This window comes from Chiloscyllium plagiosum, chromosome 6 (genome assembly GCF_004010195.1).
Source record: "Chiloscyllium plagiosum isolate BGI_BamShark_2017 chromosome 6, ASM401019v2, whole genome shotgun sequence".
NCBI lineage: Eukaryota > Metazoa > Chordata > Chondrichthyes > Orectolobiformes > Hemiscylliidae > Chiloscyllium > Chiloscyllium plagiosum.
The window spans coordinates 35,027,496-35,046,630 of record NC_057715.1 but is presented as its reverse complement, the minus strand read 5'-3'; the positions used below and the strand labels follow the sequence as shown (position 1 = coordinate 35,046,630).

The 19,135-nt window shown below is 44.8% G+C and overlaps 1 protein-coding gene across 1 annotated transcript; it reads left to right on the top strand.

The window, feature by feature from the left end:
* Positions 1 to 448: 448 nt before the first annotated feature.
* On the top strand, positions 449 to 17,900 carry poldip3 (polymerase (DNA-directed), delta interacting protein 3). Its single transcript, XM_043691441.1, has 5 exons — positions 449 to 943; positions 10,180 to 10,257; positions 11,396 to 11,509; positions 16,606 to 16,797; positions 17,784 to 17,900. Exons 1-5 carry the CDS (start codon positions 464 to 466, stop codon positions 17,883 to 17,885), a joined length of 966 nt encoding a protein of 321 aa, XP_043547376.1. The 5' UTR covers positions 449 to 463; the 3' UTR covers positions 17,886 to 17,900.
* Positions 17,901 to 19,135: the final 1,235 nt, after the last annotated feature.

Here is a 19,135-nt window from a genome sequence, read left to right as displayed (position 1 = left end):
TCACAAAACCCTGGGATTAATCCCTGAAAATCCCAGGATTTAACCACCTAGGATCTTGGGGTTTATTCCCACAAATGCCAGGTTTCACCCGAAAATTGCAAAATCTAATTCCAACATTCACTGCTCAACCACAGGATTTACTTCAAAACCTGTAAATTCATCTGTAAACTCTGAACTGTATTCATCTTAACCCCCGGAGTTATCCTCCCACCCATGAGCCCTGTATAACTCATTAACCTACCCAGTGCTTTGTAGAATATTGCAATCCCCTTGGCTGATGCCACCCTCTACATTATGCACATGTGTCACAGGCCTGTGCCGTTCAGTTGTGTATCACGATGGTTCGACAGACTTGCAACAGTCCTGTCACCTCGTGTAGATACAGTATCCAGGTGCTCAGTGTCTGCGATGTTGCTCCCAGTGAGCTGTCCTGCCAGTATCGGATGATTTAGCAAATGGCTAGATGCCTATGTTTGGGGGGTTTTACTTTGTGGTTCACTTGTGCTACTGCTTCTGTTGCAGACTGTCAGTGGGTTCCAGGCCAGTGGTTGGTGGTGTCAAGTCACGAATTGGAGATCAGTTTGCGAACCTGAACACGAGCTGGCCCGTCACCGGCTTCCAACGGACGTTTGATGCACGGCAGAAGATCGGCATCACAGACGCTCGACAGCGGTTAACCATGCGAGATGCTCGCGAACGCCTGGGACAGAAGGACGTGCGCTCCAAAATAACAGCGAGTGCTTCAAAGGTTCTTGATGCGCGTGAAATGATCAACTCGAGGAAGGGCCAGGATGGAAACGAGAAAGGGCCGATGGTGAAAAAGGTGTTGGATGCCCGGGAACGCCTAAGTGCCAGGAGAAGTGCTCCCGCAGTCTCTACTGCTTCAACAGAAGGAACAGTCAGCACCGGAGGCAGGATAACTAAAACATTCCAAGTACCACAGGTGGAAACTTTTATGCTGCAGCCTTGGTATATTGTGTCAGTCCATCTCTTATCTTGTGGTGTGTTCCCTACATGACTGTCAGTGCTGCTGGTCTGAGAGGCTGGGTGTTTGCCACAGACTCTGCTGGAGCTGCCAGTGACAGTGCACTGGCATTACCAGATCAAATGGTTGTGCATTGGCATCACTGGAACAGTCAGTCATCATGCCAGGTGGTTGTCCCTTCCTATCTCCCAGTGAATTGCTCCAGCTAACGCCATCAGGTTCCAAACTCTGCTTCTCCTCCCTCAGTTTACCAGAATGTTTAATTTAGCCAGATATCCACTCCAACATTTATTATGATTATTAAAAGAAAAGTTTTAAATTTGCCTATGTGAAGAGTCAGTGCTGTGCTTTGGGGTCACAGTCTCACTGCTAACACAAGGCAAGCAACCAAACAACCTACCTCGACAGTTACACTCCTCTGGAGAAACTGGGGCGTCAGGTCTTAGAGTCTTCCAATGAGCATCTGATATCACAGGGTTAGTACTGATTAGTCAGTACCCAGCGTTACCCTATATTAAATATGGAGAACAGAGCAAACCAAGTAATGCTTTCACCTCCATAATCTGAAAATTTCTACATTCTGTTTCCACGGATAGAGCAAATAGAGAATTGGGGTAAGGTTGCCCATATTCGACAGACGTGGAATTCTGGATTTTAGAGCTACAGGGAGAAGCTGAATATTTTCCCAGGAGTGTCGGAGATTAACTGCTGACCTTTATAGAGGTTTATAAAATCATGAGGGGCATGGATAGGCTGAACAGCCCATACCTATTTCCCAGGGTAAGGGAGTCAAAAAGGTTACGGTGAGAGGGGAAAGATTTAAAAGACACTTAAGGGGCAACTTTTTCACACAGAGGGTGGTGCATGTATGGGATGAGCTGCCAGAGAAAATGGAGGAGGCTGATGCAATTAAAACATTCAGAAGACATCTGGGTGGGTGCATGAATGGGAAAGGTTTAAACAGACCAAATGCTAGCAAGTGGGACTAGGATATCTGGTCAGCGTGGTTGAGTTGGACCAAAGGGTCTGTTTCCTCAGGACTGTATGAGGTTTGAGGTCAGAGAGACAAGGGTCAAAGGCCGGGTGATACCATGGAAGTGACCTCAACCCTGAAACTCGTGTTGATTAGAAATTCATCATAGAACCACCTCAAAGTTACTGAGTAGGGAGGTGCATTCATGTCGCTGTTAGAGAAGGAGTTTCAAGATACTGACCAAGTGACACTGAAGAAGCAGCTGTATATTTTGAAGCCAGGGTGGACCTCGACTTGGGAATGGGGGAGACTTGCAGCTCGTGGTGTCCCTGTAGTTTGCTGCCTTAGACCCCCTCAATGCGAGGTTGCAGGTTTGGGAGATGCTGACAGAGGAGCCTTGGTAAGTTGTTGCTGTGTCATGCAGTTGTTCCACATTGTTGCTATTGTGCGCAGTTGTGGAGGGAGTTAATGCTGAAGGTGCCAACCAAGCGGGTTGCTTTGTCTTGGATAGCATCCATGCTTTGGAGACACCAGTGTTGGACTGAGGTGGACAAAGTTAAAAAATCACAGAACACCAGGTTATAGTCCAAAATGTTTATTAACTGTTGGACTACAACCTATTGTTGTGATTTTTAATTTGGATAGCATTGCATTTCCTCAGTTTTGTTACATGAAATGGTGCAGATTGGTTGGTCTAATGTTATTCTCTCTGGAGGTGATTAGGTTGAGGATGATGTTGATTCTGTCTGCTAGGCTGGATATGGACCAACCCATCACTATTAGAATCACCTACTGCAGTGGGGCAAGCTTCGTTTGAAGCAAGTTGGGACCAACATCCTGGTAAATTGTTTACTGAGAGTTGTACGTGGAGCTTTAAGTTAAGTAATGTAGGCAGGCATGCAGTGAAGGTTCAATTCAAGCAAAGTTTAAAAAGTTAAAAACAAACAAGACAACAGAGGTTTGGGGCAGTGAAATGGCAACATATTATAGGAATGAACAAAAATCTAAGCAGAAAAGTGCAACAGAAATTAGAAGCAGAGTGTGTGATAGTAGTTAAAGCTTAAGGCTCTTCATCTGAATGCACACAGTATTTATAACAAGGGAAGTTGATGGTACAAATAGAAATAAATGAAAATTACCTGATAACTATTACAGAGACTTGGTGACCAGGACAAGAATATTCAATGTTCTGGGGAGAAAAAGCAGAAAGGAAAAGGCCAGCTTGTTAATAAAGAAATATCACTGGTGGTGAGTGGTGATGTAAGTGCAGTAGTTTGTGATGTGGAATGGATTTCGGAGGTAATGCAAAATATCAAGGGAAAGAAGTCATGGGTGAGAGTTATCTGTAGTTCCCAAAGAGCTGTCTTACTGTAGGACAAAAGTATAAATCATAATGGAGGCTTGTAAGAAAGGATCTATAATTGTCATGGGTGATGTTTTATTAAATTAGTATTTTGATTGGACAAATCAGATGGGCGAACATGATTCGAGAAATGAATTTGTCACGTGCACCAGGGATTGTTCCTTGGGGCAGTGCCTTGCAGAACCTACCCGGGAACAGACTGTTTTAGATCTAGTAATGTGAAATGAGGGAGGATTAATGACAGATCTCGTAGGTATCGCTTCTTTTGGGGGTAGCATGGGTCAGTACGACAGAATTTTCGATTCAGTTAAAGGGCGAAGAACTCAAACCATGTCCTCAACATAAATAAGGGCAGATGGGCCAAAAGGTTGTCTCAAGTGATCTGGAAAGTTAGACTGAGGTGAGGGTCTGTGGATGATAAGTGGCAGACATTTGAGCAGATGTTTCATAATGCTCAGCGAAATTCTGGTCAAAAAAAAGGACAAATTAGCCAAGATTATCAAAGGAGGTCAAGGAGAACAATATAATACAAAGCTAGTGGTGGGCAAAATGGTTAGGAATTTTTTGAGGAACCAGCAGTGAATGACAAAAACGCTAATTAAAAAGGGAAAACATTCATTATGAAGCTAACTAAGCAAGAAATATATAAGCAAACAGCAAGAGGTTGTACCAGTATATAAAAGGATCGTGGGACCCTTGAAGGATGTGACTGGGGATTGATAATAGCAAACAGAGGAATGGCAGATAATGTAAACCAATTCTGTATAACAGTAATTGTAATGGTCTTCATGGTGAAGGACATTCTAAGTATCACAAAGATATCAGATAAACAAGGTGCTAATGGGAGGTAAGATCTTACAACAAACTCCATCATGAAGGACAAATTATTTGACAAACTAATGTAACCAAATGCAGACAAATTGCCAGAACCTGAGGGCTTGTGTTCAAGGGTTTTAAAGGAAGCGACTGCAGAGATAGTGAGGCATTGGTTGAATTATTCCAGAACTCCCTGGATTCCAGCAGATAGGAAAACCACAAATGTGACATTTGTACAAGAAGAGAGACAGAGACAAAGCAGGCAACTATAAGTCAGTCAGCCTAACATCTGTCTGGAGATTCTGGAGTCCGTTAAAGGAAGAAACAGCAGAGCGGTTAGAAAAGCTGAGTGTAATCAACATGGTTTTGTGAAAGAGAAATCGTATTTGACAAATTTCATGGAATTCTTTGAGGAAACAACAAGCAGAATTGATAAAGGGCAATAGATAGATGTGTATTTGAATTTCCGGAAGGCATTTGGTACAATACCATTTAAGAGGTTGTTGCACAAGATAGGAGTTAACATGTTGGGGTATTGTATTAGCATGGAGTGAGCGTTGGCTAACACACAAGACAGAGATGGAATTACTGCATCAGTTTGAGCTTGGAAAGGCGTAACTGGTGGAATGCCATGAGGATCAGTCCTAGTGCCTCAATTATTTACTATCTCTATTAATGACTTGGAGATGTGTTACGAGATCCTAATTTTCCGATGATACAAAAATAGGTAGGAGGGAATAAGGAATCTGCGTGGGGATATAGATAGGTTGAGCGAGTAGGAAAAGTTTTTGGCAGATGGCGTTTCATGTTACAATGTGTGAAATCAAAAGTCAGACTATTATTTAAATGGAGGAGGCGCTCCGACAAAAGGACACCCAGGTATCTGGGTGTTCTTGTGCATGAAATGTTAGCATGCTGGTGTAGCGAGTAATTAAGAACCAAATTAAATTTTTAGCCTTTATTACTGGGGGGAGGGGGTGTTGAAGTTTAAAAACAGGAAAATCTTGTTAGAACTGAACAAGATATTGGGTGAAGCCACTCCTGACATGCTTTGTATAGTTTTAGTCCCCGTATGTAAAAGAAAATACTGGCTTTGGAGGTAATTGAAATAGCTTCACTCGGACTGATCGCATGGAATGAAGAGGTTAACTTATCAAGAACAGCTGAACGGATTAGGCCTTTAATAGCATGAAACAGGCAGGATACTGAAGGCCTTAACAGGGTAGATGTTGAATAGATGGTTCCACTAGTGGGGGAATCTCAAACAAAGGGACATTCATTTAAAACTGAGATGCACTGGGCTTTCTCCTCACAAACGGTAGTGAAAGTCTGGAATTCTCGACCCATGGAGTTATAGAGGATAGATCACTGGGTGTATTTAAAGAGGAAATAAGAAGATTGAAATGTTGAGGGCCATGAGAAACTTGCATTAGGCAAGGCGTAGATTAACCGTAATCTTAGAGAATGGTGCAGCTAATCATGTCATTGTCATCAGGGCATCCAGACGATGGAAGTTTTCAAATTTGAGCCAAACCAGTTAAAACAGAGGCCTGGAAACAGAGTGTGCAATTTAATTCCACCCTGCCAAGCTGGAAGTGGTTGCCTGGTAGTGTGGTGAGAAAATCATATCATGGGACAGCAAGGCATTGAGATTTCCCATCTTTATCCTAGCTGTGCCCCGGCAGCAAGCGCAGGTGGGAACCAGCTGTGACTGGAACAGCAGTTGGATAAGTAAGGGCTACAAGTGAAAGAACAGCAAGCAAAGAATCTGTCAGAGACCAAGTATCACAGTGCAGGTGGTACTGAGATCACAGGGAGGTTAGAAAATGTATTCATTAACAGACATAAATTAGCAACAAAAGTTTTATTCAGAATAACCAGCATAAAACTTCGACACAGAAAAGCCACCACCCTAATTATGTTCTCTGCCGTCTCCCGACCCGCGCCCTCTGCCGTCTCCCGACCCGCGCCCTCTGCCGTCTCCCGACCCGCGCCCTCTGCCGTCTCCCGACCCGCGCCCTCTGCCGTCAGTTCACAGCTATGACCTTTCCGTTGCATATTCACGAAGCTGGAATATGTTAATCAGACAGTTGCTACTCTTTTTACTGTATCTCGGATATAAATTGAACAATTGACCCAGTATTCATGACAAACCTACGCCCTCTGTCGTCTCCCTACCTACGCCCTCTGTCGTCTCCCTACCTACGCCCTCTGTCGTCTCCCTACCTACGCCCTCTGCAGTGAGTTCACAGCTATGACCTTTCCGTTGCATATTCACGAAGCTGGAATATGTTAATCAGACAGTTGCTACCCTTTTTACTGTTTCTCGGATATAAATTGAACAATTGACCCAGTATTCATGACAATAACATCCACTGCTGTTTCCCCTATAGCTCTTGACCATGCACGGCTTTAAACTAGAGTTTCCTTAATCATTTGCAAGGAATTCATTACCACAGTCATATAAAGTTTTTATAGCTCCTAGTAGGCTGAGTGTTCTTTTATTGGCAAGTTTGAAACTGTTCATTCTCTCCCACCCTTCCTACACCCATCCTATCTCTTCCCTACCTCCTGAGCATCTCCAGTCTCCATCCCTACAGAACCCATCCTGTCACTGGTGGGCAGTTAGCTTCATTGGCAAAAAGGTTGCTCCTGTCCCCAATTCTCAGTCCCTGGATCTCAGTCCCACCTGCACTGTGGCTCTTGGTCTCTGACAGCTTTGCCAGCTGTTCTGTCACTTGCAGCCCTTACTTATCCAACCGCTCTTCCAGTCACGGCTGGTTCCCACCTGTACTTGTTGCCGATATGTTCATGAGTGAGCCTATCTGCACGTGCAGGAGGGAACCAACCCATAGTTGGTAGAGCAGCAAATCATTGTTCCTTTCAATTCAGCAGCTTCTACCTGGTTGTCTCAGTGAGTGAATTTTCCAGAGTCTTTTGGGGACAGATTCACCCTTCACCATGGGGCAGAGACTTCACCATTGTTGTCAAACTGCTCGGCAAACCCTGGCGGCATGCTCAGGTACCAGATGCCAATAGAGGGAACCATCAGAAGCAAGAGAGGGACTCAAAGGGAAGACACAAATCCATGCCCTTTACACTTATTCCCCCTTCCTTATCCTCGCCAGTTATCCCAGCCAGCTTGCCCGTGTCCCAGGTCTCCGGTAAAATTCCTCATCCTTGGATTACCTATAGTACCAACAGTGGCAGCTCTCAGGCAGGGAATCTCTCTCGCTGGGAGCTGGGTATACCCTGAAAGCAGCCAGGCTGATTTGAATTTCTGCCCATCAGAGATGGCCAGGAGAGATCTATAAATGACTCCCTAACCACTGAGTGGGTGCACTGCCACAAACATTTAAATTCAGCCGAGAACGTGAATGTGTGTTGCACCGGCCTAGACAGCCAAAGGTATGGAGAGAATTTAAACTTACGGAGAGAGAGAGAGAAGGAAGAGGGTTACGGAATCTGCAGAGAGGACGGGAAATATGGTTTGAAATGAAATAGTGAAGCCTTACAGTATTTGAAAAATGAAAGTTGAAATGAGAAGCAGACAATGCCTGAAAAACCACATGTGCCGAAAGAAACAACTGTCCCCATGTGTCATCTGGCCAGTCACTCTGTCAGTCTGGGGGAGGGGTTGGTGTGTCATTCCAGCGGGAGGGTGTGGTGATTGATTGTGTCAGTCTCTTGCGGTAGGGGTGAGTGTATCAGTCTGGGGGAGGGGATGTGAGTGCTTCGGTCTAGGGGGTGCGATTGCTGGTGTGAGTGTTTCGGGGAGGTGCTACCAGGGTCGGTGAGTGTGTCAGCCTGGCTGGCCAGTGTGTCAAACAATGTCCTTGGAGAGAAAACACCGTTCAGGTCCAGTGACCGACCTTCAGAACTGAAGGCTGATCTTTTCTGAAAAAAAGGAACAACTACAAAGTAAGAGGACAAGAAAAGAAACTTGGAAGAAATGACAAAATCAAGAAACAACGCTTTCCAATTGTAATTGTAAAACATTCCTCATCCTTGGACCACCTACAGTACCACCGGTGGCAGCACTTGGGCAGGGAATCTCTCTCTCACTGGGAGTTGGGTACCTAGAAGGCTGACAAAGCCATGAGACTGAAAATGAAAGTTTGGAAATGGTTGATATGTTATTGAATTGTTTTGCATCAGTATTTACAATTGAAGAGGTTGCTATGCTGGAGTTTGCAAGGAAACTAATAATTAAATCATGAATGGGACTCAGCAATATTAACAAGGAAATCTACAGCTCTGAAGTGTGTCAGATTGCCAGGCTCAGCTGCTTTCTAGGAGAAAGTGAGGACTGCAGATGCTGGAGATCAGAGCTGAAAATGTGTTGCTGGAAAAGCGCAGCAGGTCAGGCAGCATCCAAGGAACAGGAGAATCGACGTTCTTCCTCATTCCTGAAGAAGGGCTTATGCCCGAAACGTCGATTCTCCTGCTCCTTGGATGCTGCCTGACCTGCTGCGCTTTTCCAGCAACACATTTCCAGCCCAGCTGCTTTCTAGTCCACGGTTGTGAAGGAAGTGGCTGAGAATGTTGTAGATGCTCTAACTAGAACCTTCCAAAGTTTGCCCCATTCAGGAACCATTCCTTTAGATTAGAAACCCACATTGTGTAGCTATAAAATTAGAGCATTAGAATGGACAAGACTGTTGAGAAACCCCTGCTTAGAATCCCTGGTCACCGAACCCGAAATGTTAACTCTGTTTTCTCTCCCGAACTGCTGCCACACCTGAGTTTCTCCTGAACTTTCAGCTTTGGTATGTTTCAGGTCTCCAGCATCTGCAGTTCCTTGGTTTCTTTTAATAACCAGTTCTGCTGGTTTCAGAGTCGAGAGGGTGTTGCTGGAAAAGCACAGCAGGTCAGGCAGCATCCGAGGAGCAGGAGAGTCAATGTTTCGGGCGTAAGCTCTTCATTCTGCTGGTTTTAAGACTCCAGATCTCAGGGACATAAATTAAAGCCAGACCTTTCAAAATTGAAATCCGGAAATGCACAAATTGCAGTTGCATTTGGACATTTCTTTGACAAGTAGCAATTAATGTTACAACAAGAGATAAATCCTGTGAAGACTGTAAATCTGTTTAAAAAAAATGCATCCCGTGAACAAATGTTTAACAAAATCTCGAGAGAAAGAAAGCACGAGTGCTGTGGAGCAGTTTAAAACATTATACACCTTTACCGTGCAGTTGAAATGGCTGGTACTTTGTGGTCCATTAACTCCATAGAAAGTGGGGTCATCAGTGTGACTAACTGGGGCGTGCCTTGCACAGAGACAATCCTGACCTCCCTCCCAGTGTGAATCGACGTTTCGGGCATAAGCCCTTCTTCAGGAATGAGGAAGAATGTCAATTCTCCTGTTCCTTTGATGTTGCCTGACCTGCTGCGCTTTTCCAGCAACACGTTTTTAAGCGCTGAGCTCCAGCATCTGCAGTCCTCACTTTTTCCCTCCCAGTGTGGTCAGAGCTCTGCTGGGTATTAGCAGTCATTATGGGTGTCAGGTTGTCGGCTATGGTTGAGTGGGTTATTCTTGCCTCGCGTGTCACAAGGTTCAAATCCTATGCTCTTTACATGGTGCACCAATCCAGGTTGTGTGCTGATATTGAGGGAGTGCTGCATTGTCCGAGATACAGCCTTTCAGATGAGACATTTCAGAGTGTTGATCTGAGGTTATTCTGTATGCTGGTGAGCAGGGTGAGAATGTAGTAGGCTGGATATGGAGCAGGCGTGCAGAACATGGAAGTCTTTGTCGGGAGGGATTGTTGCTGGGAGGATTGAATAGGAAATGGTAAATCACAGGATGGAGATTCTGTTGCTTTCCCATTGTCCTGTCCACGACATAAACTCTGTTCTTTATGTGGGATTTGCTGAGGATACTTGGCTGTCACAGCTCCTACAGTGACTGAGGTCTGGACATTGTGAATGCCGCTGTTGAAATACAAGCCTTTTTTGAACTGTCTCTGGTCAATATACTTCTACACAAAGGTGCCGTTGTACGTAATGTAATAGCTTTCACTTTTCACTTCACATTCACAGAAAAGACCTGTCACTGCAATGCTGTCTCAGCCCTTGGGGATGCGAATTAATGTGGTGAATGACCAGAGTCCTGACCAGGTGAGCACTCCCTAGCATTACAATGCCACAGGTACATTGGAAAAAGAGAGCCATTAATTACCTGTCACCACTCACTGACAGACACTTCAATAAGTATAAAACTAGGAAATTTGAAAATCATAGAGCTGCACCTATCTAAACTGTACCTCCTTAAAACTGGAGGGGCAGGGGATGCTGGAGACCTGAAACACACCAAAGATGAAAGTTCAGGAGAAACTTGGCAGGTGTGGCAGCAGTTCGGGAGAGAAATAATATTTTCAATTGCTATACAGTTGCAGCAATGTATAACGGTGAATACAGTCCTGCTGGATTCTGGTGCCCAAGTTAGTAGGACACAACTCCTGGGTCACAGCCTGCCTGCGATTGCAGGGTCGCAGTCCCATATGGTCACTGGGCCACAATTTCCCAGTTTCTGACTCTCAGCCCCACAGTCGATGGGTCACAGGGTTTGGTCATTGCAAAGGCAGTTTCCCCAGGTACCTTCAATAATAGTCATTTTTCAGGTGTCATCCTTGACAGTGTAAGGTGACATGCGACTTAACTTTGGTGATTACCAACAAGGTGTCCGAATTGGTGTCTGTATCTAGCAGTGTCAGATAGAAGCTCCTGCCCTGTCTGTAGGGTTTCACGTCATGGGTTGTTAGGTGGTGTTCTAACCAATTTCATGTCCCAAGCATGAATGGATATTTCGCTGCTAGGGAGTCAGATTACCATTGAGTGTGTACGCCCAGTAAAGTGACACTGCCTCCTGTCCAGGACTGTGATGTCAGCCTGGTTATAGTTTTATTTTCATTATTTCACTTGTATCTCCTGATGTATATGGAAAGGGTAAAACGATTGTTTTTCCCATTGACTCGTGAACCGGTAATGCAGAACAGAGACTGGAGATTGTCAGTGGAATGAGAAAGCAGTGAAAGGAGACCAGTCAGCACAGATCATGCAAGCCTTACCAGAGAGGGAAGGGCAGGGAATGGAGTTAGAGTAACCTGTTCCAGGTGAGTAGCTGCCACCAGTACAATGGTGATAGTCTGAACCTTTGCCAAAGGAATAATCAAATCAGGCTGCCGTGTGACTGACTTGTGAGATCAGACCTATGAAGCAGGGTTGGCCTTAGTCTCAGTTTTGTATTTTGTCTCAGAGTCTTGAGGATGAGGATGTGGAAGATGAAGAAGAGGATTTCCTGCATTCGATACCTGCAACAAACAAACCCACAAAAATCAACACTGTGACAAACCACCTTACTCAGAAGAGGGTAAGAGACATTCTTTTGTTCCCATTCAGAGAACCAAATACATGTCTGAATATGTCTGGTGATATTGTGTGGAGATTGGTACAGTATTGGGAGCTAAATAATTTTGAAATGTGCATTAAAAGAGGCATCCTAAAACCGCAGTGTTTTGATACAGTTAACACCAGCTTGATGGGCTGAAACAGTACACTTCAGTTCTGTGTTATTCTGTGACTAAGGAGAAACTGTTTCCAGTTGCAGGAGGGTGTGTAACTAGAGGAGAAAGGTTTAAGGTCATTCATGATTGTATATTTTTTTTAAACCCAGTGTTCCGATCTGGAAAGAGCCAGGAAAACAGATACAGGAATAAGAAAATTGGAGAAATGCTGGAATGGCAGAAATTTGCAGGATGATGGGGAAAAATGACGTGAGACAATTCAAACATCAATCCGGCACATAGAAACTAGGAGCAGGAGTAGGTCATTTGGTCCTTTGTCCCTGCACCACCATTCATTATGGTCATGGCTGATTATCCAACTCGAGCTTATTCCAGCTTTTCTTCCATACCCTTTGATCCCTTTAGCCCACTGTACTATATCCAACTCCTGCTGAAAATTATGCAATGCTTTGGCCTCAACCATTTCCAGTGGTAGCGAATTCCATAGGCTCCCCACTCTGTGGGAGAAGACACTTCCCCTCCTTTTTTTTTAGATTAGATTAGATTAGATTACAGTGTGGAAACAGGCCCTTCGGCCCAACAAGTCCACACCGACCCGCCGAAGCGAAACCCACCCATACCCCTACATTTACCCCTTACCTAACACTACGGGCAATTTAGCATGGCCAATTCACCTGACCTGCACATCTTTGGACTGTGGGAGGAAACCGGAGCACCCGGAGGAAACCCACGCAGACACGGGGAGAACGTGCAAACTCCACACAGTCAGTCGCCTGAGTCGGGAATTGAACCCGGGTCTCTGGCGCTGAGAGGCAGCAGTGCTGCCCACTGTGCCACCGTGCCTCCTCTTAGCACATTTCCTGGTTTTCCCTCTACCTCGCTATTTAAGTAGTGGCGTTAGATTAGTCTGCCTCCAATCTGTAGGAACTGTTCTAGAATCCATAGAAACTTCAAAAATGACCACCTCCTTTAAGTAGTCTGAGCTGTTAATTATCAGGCCCTGGGGAATTATCGACCTTCAATCCCATTAATTTCCCCAAAACCATTTCTCCATGGATACAGATTTCCTTTATTTCCTCCCTCTCACTGAACCCTGTGTTTCCCAACACTTCTGGTATATTATTTATGTCATCCTTTGTAAAGGCAAAAACAAAGTATGTGTTTAGTTGGTCAGCCATTTCTTTGTTACCCATTTGTTCCCCTGTTTCTGACTGTAAGGAACATACATTAGTCTTCACCAATCTTTTTCTCTTCATGTACCTAGAGAAACTTGTACAGTCAGTTTTATGTTCCTCACAAGCATACATTCGCATTCTATTTTCTCCCGTCTTGACCAATCCCCTTGTCCTCCTTTACTGAATACTAAACTGCTCCCACTCCTCAGCTGTGTTGTTTTTCTTGGTAGATTTGTATCTCTCTCCCTGGTATCTAGTACTGTCTCTCATTTCTCTCACATCGTTTGGCCACCTTTCCCATTTTACTTGTGCACCAGACAACAATGCTGCAGTTCTCCCATGTGCTCTTTGCATGTTTGCCATTGCCTTTCCACGATTATTCCTTAAAGTAACCTTCCCCAATCTATCATTTTTGATGTGTATCTCAGACCATTATAGTTTCCTGTTTTTAGATTCAGTCCTGTCGTCGCAATCTGCTACTTTGCTCTCCAGCTTGATGAGGAATTCTATTACATTGTGGTCGCTGTTCCTTAAGGAACCTGACACAGCTACATCACCAGCTGGTCCTTTCACATTACATCATACCCAGCCGAGGACGGCCTGTTCTCGAGCTGGTTCCTCAATGTATTGGTCCAGAAAACCATCCCCTTAATATCCCAGGAATTCTGTTTCTGCAGTATCGTTATTAATTTGATTTTTTTCCAATCCATATGCAGATTAAAGACACTCATAATTATAGATGTTCCTTTATTTTATGATTTACAACAAATTTCCTGTTTAATGCTGCTGCCAACAGCATCCATACAGTTGGAGGGTCTGTATGCAGACCTCCCAAATGCATTTTGTCCCTTCGTATTTGTCAGCCTCCAGCTATAAAGATTCCACATCATTAGAACTAATATCCTTCCTCACTTTTGTGTTAATGTCTTCTCCAACCAGGAAGGCAACTCCACAACCTTTTCCTTTTTGTCTGTGCTTCCCAAATACTGAATACCCTTGGACATTCAATTCCCATCCCCACACACCGTGCAGCCCCGTCTCCAAATCCCAACTTATATCACACCATTTGCTTCGATTTGCATGGTTAATTCCTCCACTTTGTTGTGAATGCTCCGCACATTAAGGCACAAAGCCCGAAGGCTTGTCTTTTTGATATTCCCATGAATTTTTACTGTGGCCCTGTTTGATTCTTGCCTTAGATTTCTCTGTCTGTCACTTCTCTTATTCCCCTTTGTCTTTTGCTCTTTTCCTTGTTTCCCCTACCTTCAACTCCTCCAATAGGCCCCCATCCTCTTGCCTTCCTAACCGCTCTAGCAAATCCTCCACCAAGGACATCTGTTCTCGTTCTGTCCAGGTTCAGCTTGTCCCACCTCCCTTGAGCTAGTCCTGACACCTCAGGAATCTGAAATCCTCCCCCTCACACCATCTCTTCAACCATGTTTCCACCTGATATGTCCTGTTATTTCTCCTCTGACCAGCATGTGGCACTGGTAGTAATCCTGAGATCACTAACTTTGAGGTCCTATTTTTCAACTTCCTACATTCTGCTTTTAGAACCTTATCCTTTTTATTAAACATTTACCTCTTTAAACCTTTTGAAAGATGCTTAATAACAAATAACATCAATTACTCTGGTGCCCTTATTGCCTGATCCTGTTACTACAGATTTATGATCCTTACAAACTATAAACAACCAAAAGGGCCTTTATAAACTATAAACTGAAACTAAAAAGCTAAAAGCACCTCTTCCGCCAAATTCCCACTGCTCAAAGTTCCATGATATACTCAGTCTGTCTCCCAATTGTTCAAGCACAAAGCTTAATTGCATACCTTATTTCCTGAGACTGTGACCCCTGACTCTGGACTCTCCAATCAGGGAACCTACCCTCCCTGTATCTATGAGGAGAAAGTGAGGACTGCAGATGCTGGAGATCAGAGCTGAAAATGTGTTGCTGGAAAAGCACAGCAGGTCAGGCACCATCCAAGAAGCAGGAGAATTGACGTTTCGGGCATAAGCCCTTCTTCAGGAATGAGGGACACACTTTCCTCATTCCTGAAGAAGGGCTCATGGCCGAAACGTCGATTCTCCTGTTCCTTGGTTGCTGCCTGACCTGCTGTGCTTTTCCAGCAACTCATTTTCACCTCCCTGTATCTAGTCTGTCTAGCCATGTTAGAATATTAGCCATTCCAATCAGATCAGCTCTCATCCTTCTAAACACTGATGAATACAGGCCCTGTTTGAACCAATCTCTTCTCATCCTACCATCTCCAGTATAAGCCGAGTGAATCTCTCTGCACTTTCTCTATGGCAAGTATGTCTTTGCTTAGCTAGGAAGAGCAAAACTGCATGCAGTACTCCAGCTGTGGTCTTGCCAAGGTCCTGTGTAATTGCAGTCAGGCACCCCTCCTTCCCAATTCAAATCCCCGTGCAATGAAGATCAATAAACAATATGCCTTCCCCATTACTTGATGCAGCTGCCTGTTTAACTGAAATACATATACACCATCAGAATCCATGCCTCCTACACCATTTCTCCATTCATCTGGTATCTCCTGTTATTTTGACTCTTGCTAGAATGTAGCAGTGGTATTAATCGTACCTTTTAAGTTACACCCTAAGTTGCTATATTCTGCTTTGTAGGCTGGCCTCTAAAACAGACTGGGGCACCGAGTCTTCAAAGCCTTGACAGTAGGCTCCTTTTCTAAATAGAGTTGAGAGAGTGTTGCTGGAAAAGCACAGCAGGTCAGACAGCATCCGAGGAGCAGGAAAATTGACTTTTTTGGGCTGGGGCCCTTCATCAGGAATTAACTTTTTACTGAAAGCCCCAGCCCGAAAACGTCGATTTTTCATGCTCCTCGTTCTGCCTGACTGGCTGTGCTTTTCCAGCAACACACTCTCAACTCTGATCTCCAGCCTCTGCAGACCTCAATGTCTCCTTTTTTAAACACACAGCTCTATTCTATCTCTTCACACTGCATGTTATTTCACCTAGGCACAGTTGGTGCTGACATGGACTGCCTTCAATGTAAACTTTCTCCTTTGCCCACAGGCCAACAGTCTGAACTGATTCTTGGTTCCTTCCCAGATTTAGTTGCCTTCACAGCCGTTCTCTTCCTCAATATCCCTTTCCTGGCTCTCTAACTATTTCTGGGCATTCTCACCGGAAGACCAATCAAGGCCAGAACTTGGTCAAACAGAGCCCCCTGCCTCAAGTGGAAATTCACTATCCCTGGCCCATTCCATATGTCACAGAGCTTCTGGTTATCACAGAGGGATGATGCTGTTCCACCAGAGGTTCTGATTAATATATGGGACTGGTGTTGTCAGCAGCAATAGACCAGAGAACAATTTCAATCCTATCTGATTAAACAAAGATTTTGAACTGGAGGAATTCTGGAGCAGATGAGAGGACAGGTGACATTAAACAAAGTGACAAATGGATAAAGTGATAACAGATGATAAGGAGAGGGCTGAATACTGGGAATGGCAGTTAGACATTAGGGGTGCTGAGCAAATAGCAAGAGGAATCTTCAGCGACGCAGTGATTCGATAGTTGTGGGGAGTGCTTCAAGTCAGGACCACACCCAGATGAAACCTGGGTCTCAAGGTCAGCAAAGTTTGACATTTTTAAACGTTCAGCTTTAAATAATCATGTAGTCTGAGGATTCACCTGCGATGTGACGTGAATGAGATTGAAACATGGCGAGTGTGACATTTAATCCACAAAAGACTGTCTCCTTTTCTTTCCTCTGCTCCTCTTGTGCAGCCTGGTTTCACTGCCTCGCAGCTGTCTCTGGGGAAGCCTGTGCCTCTGACAAAAGTTGTCCAGAATGACTCGTATACTGCTCCTCCTCCACCTCCTCTCACCCTCACACGTTGCAGATCGCCAGCCAACACATCAAGAACGGCAGCACTGACGGCGGAGCAGGACCCAGCTGGTGATGTGTTGCCTCTGGAGGTACCTGACGTCCACATTAATCACTGACTTCCAGACCCCAGGATTCCCTCACAATTACAGCTTTTGATTATCAGCCCAGAGGCTGTGCAGAATGGAATGTATTTTCCAACTTGAGGTACAAATCTGACTGGAGGAGGGTGTGACCAAGTCGATTTCTCTCCTTGTGATCCATTATGGGCCTTCACAGGCTGTTGAAATTCAGTGATGTGCATAAATTATAAAATATGCACTACTACAGGACTCCATCCATAGTTCCGCTCTGCTACTCTTCTCTCAAAACTGGACTGGCTGCAGGCTGTTCCTCGTCTGATTCTGAGTGCCTTTATATTCATCTGTAGTCCAATAAGAGCTGACTTTAAAATAGAGGATATAGGAGGGTGTCCAGGAGTGGGTAGGCCGCTTTTTGCACCTAGAACCTGCCTTGTCTGTGAGGAAGGACACTGCTGCCCCAGGGCTCTCTCAGTGTTTGGGTATGCCTTCCACTGCAGTCTGATATTCACGTTCAACCACTCCTACAGAACCAGAGTATTTTGTCGTAGTCATAGTATCCCTACAGTGGAAACAAGCCATTAGGCTGAACAAGTCCACACTGACCCTCCGGTGAGTAAACCACCCAGACCCATTCCCCTACTCTATTACTCTACATTTACCCCTGACTAATGCATCTAACCTACACATCCCTGAACACTATGGACAATTTAGCACGGCTAGGTCACCTAACTTGCACATCTTTGGATTGTGGGAGGAAACCGGAGCACCCAGGGGAAACCCAAGCAGACACGGGGAGAATGTGCAAACTCCACACCAGAGTCTGAAATTGAACCTGGGTCCCTGGTGCTGTGAGGCAGCAGTGCTAACCACTGAGCCCCACTGTCCCTATTTTATTTGTGGCCTCCTGCAAAACTGACAGGACCCGATAATCAGTTCAGTGAGCCCATGCTTTAGTTACTGAGGGGTCACGTGTGTCTCATTCATCTCCCTTACAGCTGAACCTGAGCCCATTAGAGGGAACAAAAATGACAGTCAATAATCTACATCCCCGAGTGACTGAAGAGGACATTGTGGTGAGTGACTCCGTCCATTTGTAGAGTGGTGAGGGCCCTCGTTGCGGAGAGTGCAGTCTAACCCTGTCGCAGGGTTAGTGTCAAAAAATGTGTTGCTGGAGAAGAAGGGCTTATGTCCGAAACGTCGATTCTCCTGCTCCTTGGATGCTACCTGACCTGCTGCGCTTTTCCAGCAACACATTTTTAGCCCTGATCTCCAGCATCTGCAGTCCTTACTTTCTCTCAATAACAAGAGGGCCTGGATGTAAGATAGCTGATGGGAGAACAACTTGTGGGGGAGTGGTTTCTTTTTAAATTTGAGAATCTAATGATGCATTACCTGAACGACCAATAGAAAGTGACTCAAAATGGTATCTGAATTTCTTTTATTCGTTCACAGGATGTTGGCATCACTGGGCAGGCCATTAGCTCTTGCCCATCCCCAATTATCCAAGGGGACAATTCAGAGTCAACCACATTTGCCGAGAGGTGCGAGGGAGGAACAAAGGACTGCGAGGAAGGTGAGTCTCAACGTTTTTAAAACACATTGCTGTAGGTCTGGAGTCACATGTAGGCCAGACCAGGTAAAGATGTCAGTTTCCTTTTCTGGCAGACATCAGGGAACCAAATGGACTTTTTTTCCTGACAATCATTTCATGGTCATTATTAGACTCTTATTTCCAGATTTCTTCTGTTTAAATTAAATGTAAATCCTGTTGTGCTGGGATTCCAACCCAGGTCCCCAGGACATGACCTGAATCCCTTGAGAAATAGTCTAGTGTTTATAGCACTTGGCCACTGCTTCTCCCAATTTGGGAGGGCACAAAGTCAATGTGTTTTAATAAAAATGGTTGAGGGCCAAGTATTAACGAGGTCACCAGGGAGAACTCCCTTAGTAATCATTCCCTTTACACTGGCCACTTCATAGGAGACCAAACCCTGATTTGATTTGATTTATTATTATCACGTTTACTGAGATACAGTGAAAAGTATTGCTTTGCGTGCTATCCAGACAAATCATATCTTCCATAAGTATATCAGGGTAATAGAACAGAATGCAGAACATAGTATTTTTGCTACAGAGAACATGCAGAGAAAGATCAATTCTAATATATAAGCGGTCCGTTCGTGAATCTGATAACAGCAGGAAGAAGCTGTTCTTGAATCTGTTGGTACGTGTTTTCAAACTTCTGTGTCCGGTGGAAGAGTGTAGAAGAGGGTGTAACCACAGTGTGAGGGTCCCTGATGACGTTGGCTGTTTTCCCGAGGTGGCACGGTGGCACAGTGGTTAGCAC